Source organism: Miscanthus floridulus, chromosome 11 (assembly GCF_019320115.1).
Source record: "Miscanthus floridulus cultivar M001 chromosome 11, ASM1932011v1, whole genome shotgun sequence".
Lineage (NCBI taxonomy): Eukaryota > Viridiplantae > Streptophyta > Magnoliopsida > Poales > Poaceae > Miscanthus > Miscanthus floridulus.
In genome coordinates, this window is record NC_089590.1 from 84,527,741 (window position 1) to 84,539,795 (window position 12,055).

Consider the following 12,055-nt stretch of genomic DNA (forward strand, 5'->3'; position numbering starts at 1 on the left):
GAGTCCGGCGAGGCTGCGCCGTCCGTAATCCCATACCAGGTGATGTCTCGTTCCGGTTCCATCTCCGCGAGGGCAGTTGCCCCACATTCGGCGTGATGAGCATTGGTGCGGGCACGTATGTTCGTGAATTAATTCTAAGCTAGCTCATGAATGAACTGACTTTGGTGGCGATATTCCTTGGTTGGTAGAATTCATCTTTTGGGTATTTGATGTGAATGATATCATGCAGCGACCCACTTTGGGGTGAAACTAACTTGTCAGTGTAATTAGCCTGTTCGCTTGTTGGTTTCAGCAAGCTCAAATCAGTCAGCCAACAGTATTTTTTTCTCACAGTAAACCAGCATCAGCCAATTCAAACCAGCCTAGAAACCAACCAGCGAACAGACCGAATGTTTCCCCAATTTTGACTGTACCTTGTGGGCAGCGGTTTTGCTGTGATGCCCTGATAACTAGCATGTGATTGTGGCGGAGTTTGGGGGTCAGTTGCGTGCATGCAATTTTCGTGGCCTCATGGTCTTGCGTGTTGGGAAGATTGATAAGCATTTCAAATTTAGCAGGCTTCCTGGCATAAGAGGAAAATGCAGGTGTGGGTGTTGTGGGACTTTCGTGGCACCCTCACCAATCACAGTTGTATCTCTGTTGCTGCCATCGTGCAGCTAATAGGTTCCTATTACTCAAGAACAGTTGTTGCAATGAATGGATGCAGCACATTTAGATTTTATTGTGTTTATGCATCGAACAATTCTGCAGAGTATCGGCTACATTGAGCATACTTTTTTAGTATAGAATGGGTTGATTTGATATCGTGCGAACAATTTATACACCCTAGATTTCTCACCGTGACACGAGATACGCATCTGACTTCTGACATTTAGCTTATGGCTGTGCATCCTATATCCTGGCAGGCTGACACTACTTGTTTGCAGGGTAAGAATTCAGTAATATCTTTAATTGTATTTCTTCTGTTACATAATACACCATGACCTCAGCTTCACTAGAAATTGCTGGGTTTTTTTTTTCCATTTGTCATTATGTTCCTGAAATCCACCTGTGCTGCTTTAATAATGTATTCTGAACTCTTGAGCAGATTTTGAGCTGGCAGCCTCGTGCTTTGTACTTTCCACAATTTGCGACATCAGAACAGTGTGAAAATATAGTAAAAACTGCAAAGGAGAGACTGAAGCCATCAACATTAGCCCTGAGGAAAGGAGAAACTATGGAGAGTAAAAAAGGAATCAGGACAAGGTAACCTTAAACTCCAAGAGTAAGTGCGGTAAAGGAATAACCAAATAGGCTGACAAATCAGTCCACATTTATTACCGTGGAGAGATTTTGCAGTAGGGCCTTGTTTAGACGATGGTTGGAAATCATTATTGGGTACGGTAGCACTTTCGTTTGTATTTGATAATTATTGTCCAATCATGGTCTAACTAGGCTCAAAAGATTCGTCTCGTAATTTACAATCAAACTGTGTAATTAGTTATTTTTTTATCTATATTTAATACTCCATGCATATGTTCAAAGATTTAATGTAATGGAGAGAGAGTGAAAAAACTTAGAATCTAAACAAGGCCTAGCTTTTTCTATGGATTGTACTTATCCTGCAATGAGCAATGCCATCTCAGAACTGCCTATTTTTAGGAGATGTTTTTTCAAAAATCATCAAAGCATATACATCATTTTGGTTGTTTAATTTGTGTTGTTTTAAATATTACTGTAGCATTAGCACGAGTAATATACTATAATTAATCAAATACTTATAAATTTTGCAAAATCAACATTTCATAACCCAGTTTGGACGAGATCCGCGATGTTGTGGCAAACTAGATCACAAAAAACTGGCATAAGTGCTCGAGTGCTGGCCTGACATGGAATACAAATTTAAAGATTGCAGCAATGTAAGATATGTTCAGTGTACTCCTTTATATTTTATTTATATATATTATACTTTTTTTAAACACTTATATTCTATGTTATATGAGAAAAAACTTTACTATGACTTCTTAGTTTTCCGGATTGTATACATGCTCAAAGATATTGTGCAAAAGTTGAACTATGAAAAAAAAATATTGGTTGTTTTTATGTGCGTCTCTAAGATAAATCCGTTGTGTTAGCACGGACATTATACTAGTTTGTAGAAAGAGTTGTGTTTTGAGTCCTGTTGTCGGAGAATAAAAAATAAATATTAGACCTTTTACCTCAGGCGCTATAAAAAAACGAATAAGTCTTATTTTAGGTCGTCGAAAAGAAATTCTTTTCCATATTGCTGCGCTTTAGCGAAAAAACACTCCTCAAGGGAGGGAACGCGTTCGCTCCGGAACAGAAACCCTCGGCGCTTGATCGATCCATCATCATTCCATCCACGCCTGCAATGGAGTACGAGCGCGGCCGTAGAGGCGGCGGCGACGGCCGCGGCAGAGGCGAATACGGGCCCCGCGGAGGCGAGTACGGTGGCGGCGGATACGGGCCCCGCGGAGGCGAGTACGGCGGTGGCGGAGGAGGGGGGTACGGGCACGACGGAGGAGGCTACGGTGGGGGCCGTGGAGGCGGCGTTTACCACCAAGGGCCTCGCGGAGGCGGAGGCGGCCGCGGAGGCGAGTATGGCGGTGGCGGAGGAGGGGGGTACGGGCACGACGGAAGAGGCTATGGCGGGGGCCGTGGAGGCGGCGGTTACCACCAAGGGCCTCGCGGAGGCGGAGGCGGCCGCGGAGGGCGCGGCCCCGGCGCGGGCGGCAGCCAAGCGTATGGGCCCGGTGGCGGCCGCGGCGGCAACGCGTGGGCGCCGGCGCCAGTTGCGGGGAGAGGACGCGGAGTTGGCGGCGGCGCGGCCGAGTACGCCCCCGTCAGGGGGTCAGCGCCTGCGCCTGCGGCGAGGGCGGTTGCGCCCAAGGATAAGGAGGCGCCGAGTTCGTCGGGATCCGTTGGTAATTGCTTCTCCGGATTTACTCGCACGAATCGTGCAGCTTGTTACATTGCTCTGTTTCTGGTGTTCAGAATATTTTAAGGTTCTGTTGCGTGATACTCTGTTTTCTTTCTTTGAGCGTTTCTGCTTTCTCCACCGTGGTCGATGGTAGAGTAATCATTGCTTATCAATTTTTTATTGGAGAAAATTGTAATTATAGGATACCAAACAATGCGCTTCGCAACTACATGACTTCAATCATCGACTTCGTTAAAATGATCATTGAAACGTTGGTTTCTTATTTTAGATGACATTTGATATATTTTTTTTCACTTTGTTAATCAAAATACATGTATTTTAGACCTCCTCCCTTCTGCCCTTCTGCTCGGGACGATCGGGAACCTCACGGCGCTGCGGACGCTGCCTTCCAACCTTGACCTCCCGAAGCTTCAACTCTTCAACGTGTCCAGAAACAACCTCACGGGACCTCACGTGTCCAGAAACAACTTCTCTAGGCTCTTGAGTCAGTCACCGTGGCGAGCATGGAACCGCCGCCTGTCCATGGCTGGGCGTGGCCTGGGCTGGCTGGCCGCAATGTACAGTTAATATGTAATATAAATTATCAAAGATGATCTATACACAATTACAAGTAATAGATAACACCATGAATTTAGCACAAACGAGCTCATCTCATAAAACTATGATTCTAGCATAAACAAGTTCATCTCAGAAGACCATAATTTAGTTTCAAACGAGATCCAAGTCATATGAAATAAAGCATAAGTTTACATCTCATCACAACTAAAATAATTCATCCAATGTGTAGCTTTCTCTTTGGAGTCATCTTTTTTTGGTGCTGTCGCGGTAGGCATCCTCACGGGACTAGTGGTGTCGGTTTGTGAAGATGTGCCCTCTCCTAATAACATCGCAAGCTTGCTGCACATAAATACGATATGACAATTACTATGTATAGGAAAAAATAATGTACAGTAAATGTGTTAATATTCCTTACCTTCTGGTGACCCTTCCTAGACTATCCCGTAGGATTTCTTCTCTAGTCGGCCTCCGTGGGGTGCTAGGTTCTGCTGGCACAGCTTTTGTAACATTCTTTCTAGGTTGCCTACGCTTCCTACAAGTAATCAAATAAATTAATATTACATTTTCATTTAAGTTTCTTGATAAAGAAAATCAGTTCTTACCTCTTTTTTGCTGTCCCATTTAGTGGGCACTTGGCACTAGCTTGTCCTGTGACCTTTTTCTCCGCATTTTTTGTAAGTCATAGGTCCTCTGATCATCTTCTTTCCCTTTCCATTTGTTAGAGCAGTATCGTTGTCACATCCCTTCTCACCTTCACCCTCGTTGGTACATTCACCATCTTTAGGAAACTTTCTTCTTGTAGGCCACCTTCCATCCATCCTTTCCTTCTTAGTTTCCTTCGTCTTCCAACAGGTAATTTAGCAAGAGGTGCACCAACTAAAAATGGTAGGTCAACTTGTGGCCATTGTGTTTTATCTGTCATCGGCTCAATCTCTCTACCATAAGCAGCCCTGAATCTATTCACCGAGTAATAGTCATGCACAAACTGTTCAAGGTCAACTCCCCGTTGGTGGGTTACATAGGCCAATACATGTTGACATGGCTTACCAGTGTGCTGCCATTCAAGACAAGTACAGGTCCTTTGGTGTAACTTGACAATATGCCTCTCAACTCTGCTGCTATGGTCCCCACACCTCTGCACTCCAATTAGAACATGGTACAATTTTCAAGTGTCCCAAACCTCTAGTATTTGCCTTTAGCTGATGCATAATAGCTGGAAGTATCCTGCCTTCAGGTAGCCTGTATGCAATATTTCTTCTCTTGTTCCAAAGTACCATGATCATTTCTCTAATCTTATCAGCAAGGTCAGCAACAGGTAAGTCTTTATGGTCTCTAATCTAGTTATTAAATGACTCAGCAATATTACTAGTTATGTAGTCACACTTAATTTCTGGATTGAAAGCACACCTATACCATAATAGCTTATGATTGGTCTGTAACCATTTCACTGCTTCTGCTGATTCACTTACCATTTTTGCTATATTGTCATAGAATATGTCTTCTCTGTAAGCCCTTGCCGCAGGATATATCTGTCCAAACCCTCTAAATCTCTTCTGAAAATTTTTGACAAGATGATAAAATCATTCTCTTTGCTCTGCATTTGGGAATACATTCTTCACTGCATTCTCCAAGCCCTTGCAAGCATCAGAACAAACAGCAAGGAGTGGAGGATCACCTATTGCCTTCTTTAATTGCTCCATGAACCAAGTTCAGTTGTCTGTTGTTTCAGAAGCTATGAAGCCATAAGCGAGTGGATACATCCAATTATGACCATCAACTGCTATAGCTGCGGCCAAGTGACCATTCCACCTTCCATTAAGTGTTGTAGCATCTATGCTCAAATGAGGCCTACAACCTTCCAAGAAACCATCAATGCATGGTTTAAGAGCACAGAAAAAACGGTGGAAATAGTACTTGACCATCCACCTCAAGTACCTCAATTTCAACGACACTCCCGGGGCACCAGCTTCATTACCTCGGCCTTCCACCTAAACAACAGCTCAAAACTCTCTTCCCATTTGACATAAACCTCATCAAGAGCTCTTTCTTTACCCCGCCATACAGTGTCATATGCAATTTGACACTTAGTGATCTGTCTGCAACTTCTTTTGCAATTCCTTAGCACCAATATTTGGATCATCTCTAAGGATACTCACAGCCTTGCTAGCTACCCACTTTAGAGTTGGAGTTGTAGTTATCTGCCTCATGCTAGACACACATGTATGTTTATCGACTAAGACGGTTACCTGCAAAACAAAAAATCAATGAGATTCATATTAATTTACATGAAAAGTAGAATTAATGAAAGGAAAAAGAAATTTATTCACCTCCACAGTGCTTTGGCCTTTATGTTTGGTGCCATTTATCCTCCAAGGGCAAGGGCAATCTTCATCACCAGACTTGCAATAAGCCCTATATCTCGTCTTACATGACTTCTCTGTTCCTAAATCAAACTCCTTATTGATGGCAAATTGCCGCACTGCCATCTTGAACTCCTCCATTGTTGGGTACACTAGTTCCTAAATCCATGGATGGGTTGTTCTTATCATATGAAATGACCATTTCACCTGGTATGGCATCACTAGTAGGAATGGCAGCACCATCATTATCTTGCCCAAGCTCATTATAATGCCCCTGTTCATCCATTCGGCAATCAAAGTCCTGTGTAGGTATATTTGTTGTGTCCTCCTCTGTCAAGCCTAAAAGCTCACAAATCTGATTCTCACTCATAAGTGCAATACGACCTTCGTCATCATGTGTCTCCACTATCTGTATGCTATCCCAATCAAATATTTCCATATTTTCCACATGATCTACTTGGGACCTAAACAAGTGATATCAAGTTTAAATACTGTCTACTACTATCGTGGTAAAAAAACAGAAAGCATAAAGGTCAATACCTTTGCACTTCAAGAATAGGAAGGTTGTACTCTAGTGTCGGAAGAGGAACAATGGGTAGCAACATTCTAGCTAGGGCTAGAGCACTGGACGTGGCGTCGAGAGAGGCCTCCACTGTAGTCACCGCGTCCGCCACGCCGCCCGGCGTGGTCGTCATGTCCAGCTTGTTCCGTATCTCCGCGGACACCACCCTCTCGGCGTCCTCCAGTGTCGCCCCCTTGTCCGTCGGTAGCCTCTCCCTTGCGTTCTCCATGTACATACGGCCACGCAACTCAGCTTGACCTTCTGAGTACCGTGAGCTAAATGATTTACACTTCCTAAACAAATAGTCAATAAGTGTTCTTGGAGACTCCACCAACTAATTTTACTATGCTATCATCACCTTATAATAAAAAGCAAAGTCAGGAACCAAACAGAAGCCGACACGTTAGAATTATATATATTTACAAAGATTGGAATTAGACTCGAGTGCTAGCTAGCTAGGTCAGCAATATTGGACTAATCGATCTCGAAACACAACAAAAAAGACAGAAACAGACCTGGATGGCCGCCGCGTCGCTCTGGTCGACCGGCCTGTCCCCCGCCATCGCGACCACGGCCTGATCGGCGACGGGGCCCATGATCTGGGCCTTGCCCACGTGGCCCGCGCGCGCGTTGACTGTCGCGGCGGACTGTAGCACGGCGGCGGGCCCACCCCTCTGCGTCCCGCCGAGCACGGACTGCTCCGCGGCCTGCAGCAGCGCGGCGTCCCTCGGAGCCACACGCCGCTGGGCCAGCTCGCCTGACACGTCCAGCATTCGCCGTACTTGACGGGCTGCTGCTGCGCGTGCTGCAGGTCCTTGGCCTACTGCGGCTTCCTCGGCGGCGTCGGGAGGAGGGGAAAAAAGGAACGGCGGCGTCGGTGTTTAGGGCGGCGTCGGGGAAGGAGGAACGTCGGTACATGAATTGGTACGATCGATCTACGATATAAAAGTAGAAGGGTAGAAGGGTCACAAGAAGGCTAAAATACATGTATTTTGATTAACAAAGTGAAGAAATATGTCAAATGTTATCTAAAATAAGAAGCCAACGTTTCAAGGGTTATTTTAACGAAGTCGACGATTGAAGTCCTATAATTGTGAAGCGCATTGTTTGGTGTCCTATAATTGCAATTTTCTCTTTTTATTGTGGTATATATTGTTGTTGCAATTTTCACTGTCTGCCCGCTGATTTGTGCTCATTATGTAGATTAGACTACGATGGATTGTTTTCTGTTTCTCATGAATCGATGTCTAGCGTTGTAGATGAGATGACTGCTCCTGGTTTCTGAACTGAGGTTTGGATTCAGAAGTCGAGGATCTCTCTGCATGGCAATATCCATTCACCGATTTTAATGCGTTGGAGCGAATAGTGGTAGATTGTTAAGATGGTGCTCTTTGTGCTATTACTGCTTAATGTCTCTTGTAAGTAGTGATACATTTTGTCACTTTACCTTTGTTTTAGAGTAATCTGTTAGTTTTCCCTTTTGTTTTTTTTTTTTGCTTGCTTTTTTAGTGAGTAGTCTTCTTTGGCGGTAGCTCAGCATCCTTCTTGTTCTCATTGCTTGTATCATTTGTCGAGTGTACCTAGAAAGCTCTCGGAGGTCAGAGCTTCCCTTTGATTTGACTAGTGAAATTGCCCTTTATTATCTAATACTTACTGAAAAATGCATTTATCTCTTTCCTGCGCTTTTGGTACTTGGTAGTGTGTTCTTTATATAAATGCACTTGACAGATGTCATGAGAAATCACTTCATGGTTTGGAGAGTGCATATGCAAGGGAGTGAATATACTTTCATGTATTGATGGAACTGAAATTGCGGTGAACGAGGATCTTTACCTGAATCTGAATTCAATTTTACAGAGCCATTTCATTTGGGAGATTATGTTGGGCCAAAAAGACTTAAGGGGATAATGTAGCTTGGCTAATCTTTTATTTAACCTCTTGCTCTCTTACTATTTTCTCTCATGTACAATTGACCATGTCTGTTTCTAATTTTGAACGTAACATGTCTGTTTCTAATTGCTCTTCCTTTTTCCTGTAGAACGTATCGCATCCAGTGAATTGGCCAGAGTAGAACCATTATCATCCACACTAGCTGCCACATCTTCTGTTGGCACACGAGTGCCAATGCAGAGACCTGATTCTGGAGGTTCCTTATCTCAAGCAAAGGTCAAACTTTTGGTGAATCACTTCATTGTCAACTATCGTGAGGTGACAACTATTTTTCACTACGACATAAACATCAAGCTTGATGAAGCTTCCTCCAAGGCTTCAGGCAAAGAACTCTCCAAGGCAGAATTTCTTTCTGTCAAGGATGAACTCTTCAGGGAAAGCAGTTTACGGCGTCTTTCCTCATGTGTTGCTTATGATGGCGGAAGAAATCTCTACACTTCTGCTGAACTGCCAGCAGGTTTATTTCGTGTGAGAGTTCGATCAAAGACCTACATTGTATCAGTAGATTTGAAGAAGCAGCTGCCATTAAGTCAACTCTCAGAGTTACCTGTGCCTAGAGAGGTCTTGCAGGGTCTTGATGTTGTTGTGCGTGAGGCCTCCAGATGGCGCAAGATTATCCTTGGTAGAGGATTTTACTCACCAAGCAGCAGTATAGACATCGGAAAGGGTGTTGTAGCTATGAAAGGAATCCAGCAGACCCTTAAATACACTCAGCAAGGGCTGATCCTATGTGTTGACTATTCAGTTATGCCATTTTACAAAGCTGGGCCGGTGATGGATATTGTTGAGAAATTAGTGGGACGCCTTGATTACCGGACATCACTGAACAGGAGGCAACTGGAAAATCTTGTTGATGAGCTTAAAGGCCGACGTGTGACTGTGATTCATCGGAGGACCAATCAGAAGTACACCGTGCAAGGCTTGACACCCTTACCTGCCAGCCAGATGACCTTTGTGGACGCTGAATCTGGCCAAACGAAGAGGCTTGTGGATTATTATGCTCAGAAACATGGCAAGGTGATTGAGTACCAGATGCTTCCATGCTTGGATTTGAGCAAGAGCAAGGACAAACCGAATCATGTGCCAATTGAGCTCTGCACTCTTCTTGAAGGACAGAGGTTTTCAAAAGCAAACTTGGATAAGAATTCTGACAGGATACTGAAAGGGAAGGCTCTAATACCTGCATATAATCGGAGGAACGAGATTCTAGACTTGGTGAATGCTTCGGATGGACCTTGCAGGTAACTAACTGTTTTTCCATGGGTTCTCCTGTCAACCTGAAAAGTTGAGCTCCTGCTATATAGCTATACTTTAGCTGTCACTGTGAAATTAGATGCAATGTGATTGCCCGTTCCTCATACTCAATTTAACTTATATATACATATACATATACATACTATTAGTTCTCTTATTTATTCCTACCATTTTTTTTCTCCTGCAAATGCACAGCAACGTAACTTTGAGCTGTTCTACATCTCTTTTCTAGGATAGCAAACAAACTGATCATTACCTTTTCTTTTCAACAGAATATGCAACGTTTATTACTAGCTACTAATTATCATTTCATTTACAGCGGAGAAATTGCACAGCAATTTGGGATTTCCTTGGATGTACAAATGACAGAAGTCACGGGTAGGATCCTTCCCCCACCAAACCTCAAACTTGGGGCATCCAATGGCCAGACCTCCAAATTCAGTATGGATCACAAATGCCAGTGGAACCTTGTGAAGAAGAGACTAGTAGAGGGCCGGGATCTTCAGTGCTGGGGCATCGTCGACTTCAGTGCTGAGCCATCTCAGTCCTGGCAGGAGCCCCTCAATGGAAGGATGTTTGTTGAGAAGATTGTGAGGAAGTGTTGTGAGCTTGGTATCCGTATGAACTCTAATCCATGCTTCGTACACATATCAAAGATGGCTGTGCTCTCCGATCCGCATCGACTACAGGAGGAATTAAACAAAGCAAAACAAGCTGCAGTGAGCAAGAAGCAGAGGTTGCAGCTCCTTTTCTGCCCGATGTCCGAGCAGCATCCAGGGTACAAGACACTGAAGCTGATTTGTGATACACAGCTGGGGATCCTGACCCAGTGTCTCCTGAGCGATCGCGCAAACAAGCCAAATGGGCAGGACCAGTACATGACCAACCTTGCTCTCAAGATTAATGGCAAGCTTGGAGGCAGCAACGTTCAGCTGTTTGACTCACTCCCACGGGTCGGTGGTGGGGCACCTTTCATGTTCATCGGTGCTGACGTTAACCACCCGTCACCCGGGAACGTGGAGAGCCCATCAATCGCAGGCGTGGTTGCGTCTATCAACTCTGGTGTCAACAAGTACGTGGCAAGAATCCGTGCCCAGCCACACCGCTGCGAGGTGATCCAGCAGCTTGGTGAGATCTGCCTGGAGCTCATTGGAGTCTTTGAGAAGCTAAATCGCGTGAAACCGCAGAAGATCATCTACTTCCGTGACGGCGTGAGCGACGGCCAGTTCGACATGGTCCTGAACGAGGAGCTGGCTGACCTGGAGAAGGCGATCAAGGTGGACGGCTACGCGCCGACCATCACTGTGATCGTGGCCAAGAAGCGGCACCACACACGCCTGTTCCCCAAGGACCCCGGCCAGCCGCAGACGGAGAAAGGGAACGTGCCGCCTGGCACGGTGGTGGACACGGGCGTGGTGGACCCGTCTGCCTACGACTTCTACCTGTGCAGCCACACCGGGATTCTGGGAACCAGTAGGCCGACGCATTACTACAGCCTGGTGGATGAGCACGGCTTCGGGTCTGACGACCTGCAGAAGCTGATCTACAACCTGTGCTTCGTGTTCGCGCGGTGCACCAAGCCGGTGTCGCTGGCGACGCCCGTCTACTACGCCGACCTCGTTGCGTACCGTGGCAGGGTCTACTACGAGGCAGCCATGATGGCGTCCCAGCGAGGGATGGGGTCGGCTTCTTCGGCATCCTCGACCTCCTCTGCTGGGACTTTTGACTTCACTAACTTCCCGAGGCTGCACAAGGACGTGGAGGACAACATGTTCTTCATCTGACACGGAGCAAGCTCGGGTCGATTTTGCTATGTGGCAACATCGCATGGTTTTTATGCTGTTGCCTTTTTGCTGGTCGTGTCCTTTTGCATAGTGTCAGTGTGTTTGAAGTTGTTAGTTTTATACTGCAAGTCAGTGAAGGTTATGCTTAAAGACTTAAACAGTACGCGTCTTTCTTTTACTTTTGTGTGTGTGAGTGAAACAGTCTGATGATCTGGTGTAAATATGGCTCTGAGTTTTAACAAACTTTAGTACGCCGCAGTCGACAAATTCTTGCTGGATATACTGCATGATTGTAGATGAAGGAAAAGAAGCAGGTTTGAGCTCCGAAGGTAGTGCTGTGCTTGTTGCAGCACAACAGATATGGCATGTTCTAGCTGAACAGGGGGAGCCGCTCAACAGATATGGCTGGTTCCAGCTGAACAAGGGAGCCGCTCACATGTACTGTCTGGGGCAGGGACAGGGCGTTGTGGTTTGGTTGACGGCTTCCAGGGTCTTTGTACCGTTGCGCGCAGAGAACAGCACACCCATGCAGATGCAGGCCATGTCGCATTTTTGGACCCTGGGAGAGAAGGCCCTCCAATTATCTATCCGGAAAAGCCCCCTCACGCCATCTCCAATGCTCACCACGATCCGACGCCTAGAAGAC

The 12,055-nt window shown here is 45.5% G+C and overlaps 1 protein-coding gene across 1 annotated transcript; it reads left to right on the plus strand.

The window, feature by feature from the left end:
* The first annotated feature begins 2,276 nt into the window (after positions 1-2,276).
* Positions 2,277-11,687, plus strand: LOC136493668 (protein argonaute 2-like). Its single transcript, XM_066489768.1, has 3 exons — positions 2,277-2,924; positions 8,460-9,612; positions 9,945-11,687. The coding sequence occupies exons 1-3, from the start codon at positions 2,372-2,374 to the stop codon at positions 11,407-11,409; spliced, it is 3,171 nt and encodes a 1,056-aa protein (XP_066345865.1). The 5' UTR covers positions 2,277-2,371; the 3' UTR covers positions 11,410-11,687.
* Positions 11,688-12,055: the final 368 nt, after the last annotated feature.

Excerpts from the sequence above, each read along its gene's own strand:
- LOC136493668 (XM_066489768.1), top strand. The coding sequence starts at position 2,372 with ATGGAGTACGAGCGCGGCCGTAGAGGCGGCGGCGACGGCCGCGGCAGA. Across the intron at positions 2,925-8,459 it reads GAGTTCGTCGGGATCCGTTG|AACGTATCGCATCCAGTGAA; the intron begins GTAATTGCTTCT and ends TTTTTCCTGTAG. Across the intron at positions 9,613-9,944 it reads GCTTCGGATGGACCTTGCAG|CGGAGAAATTGCACAGCAAT; the intron begins GTAACTAACTGT and ends TTTCATTTACAG.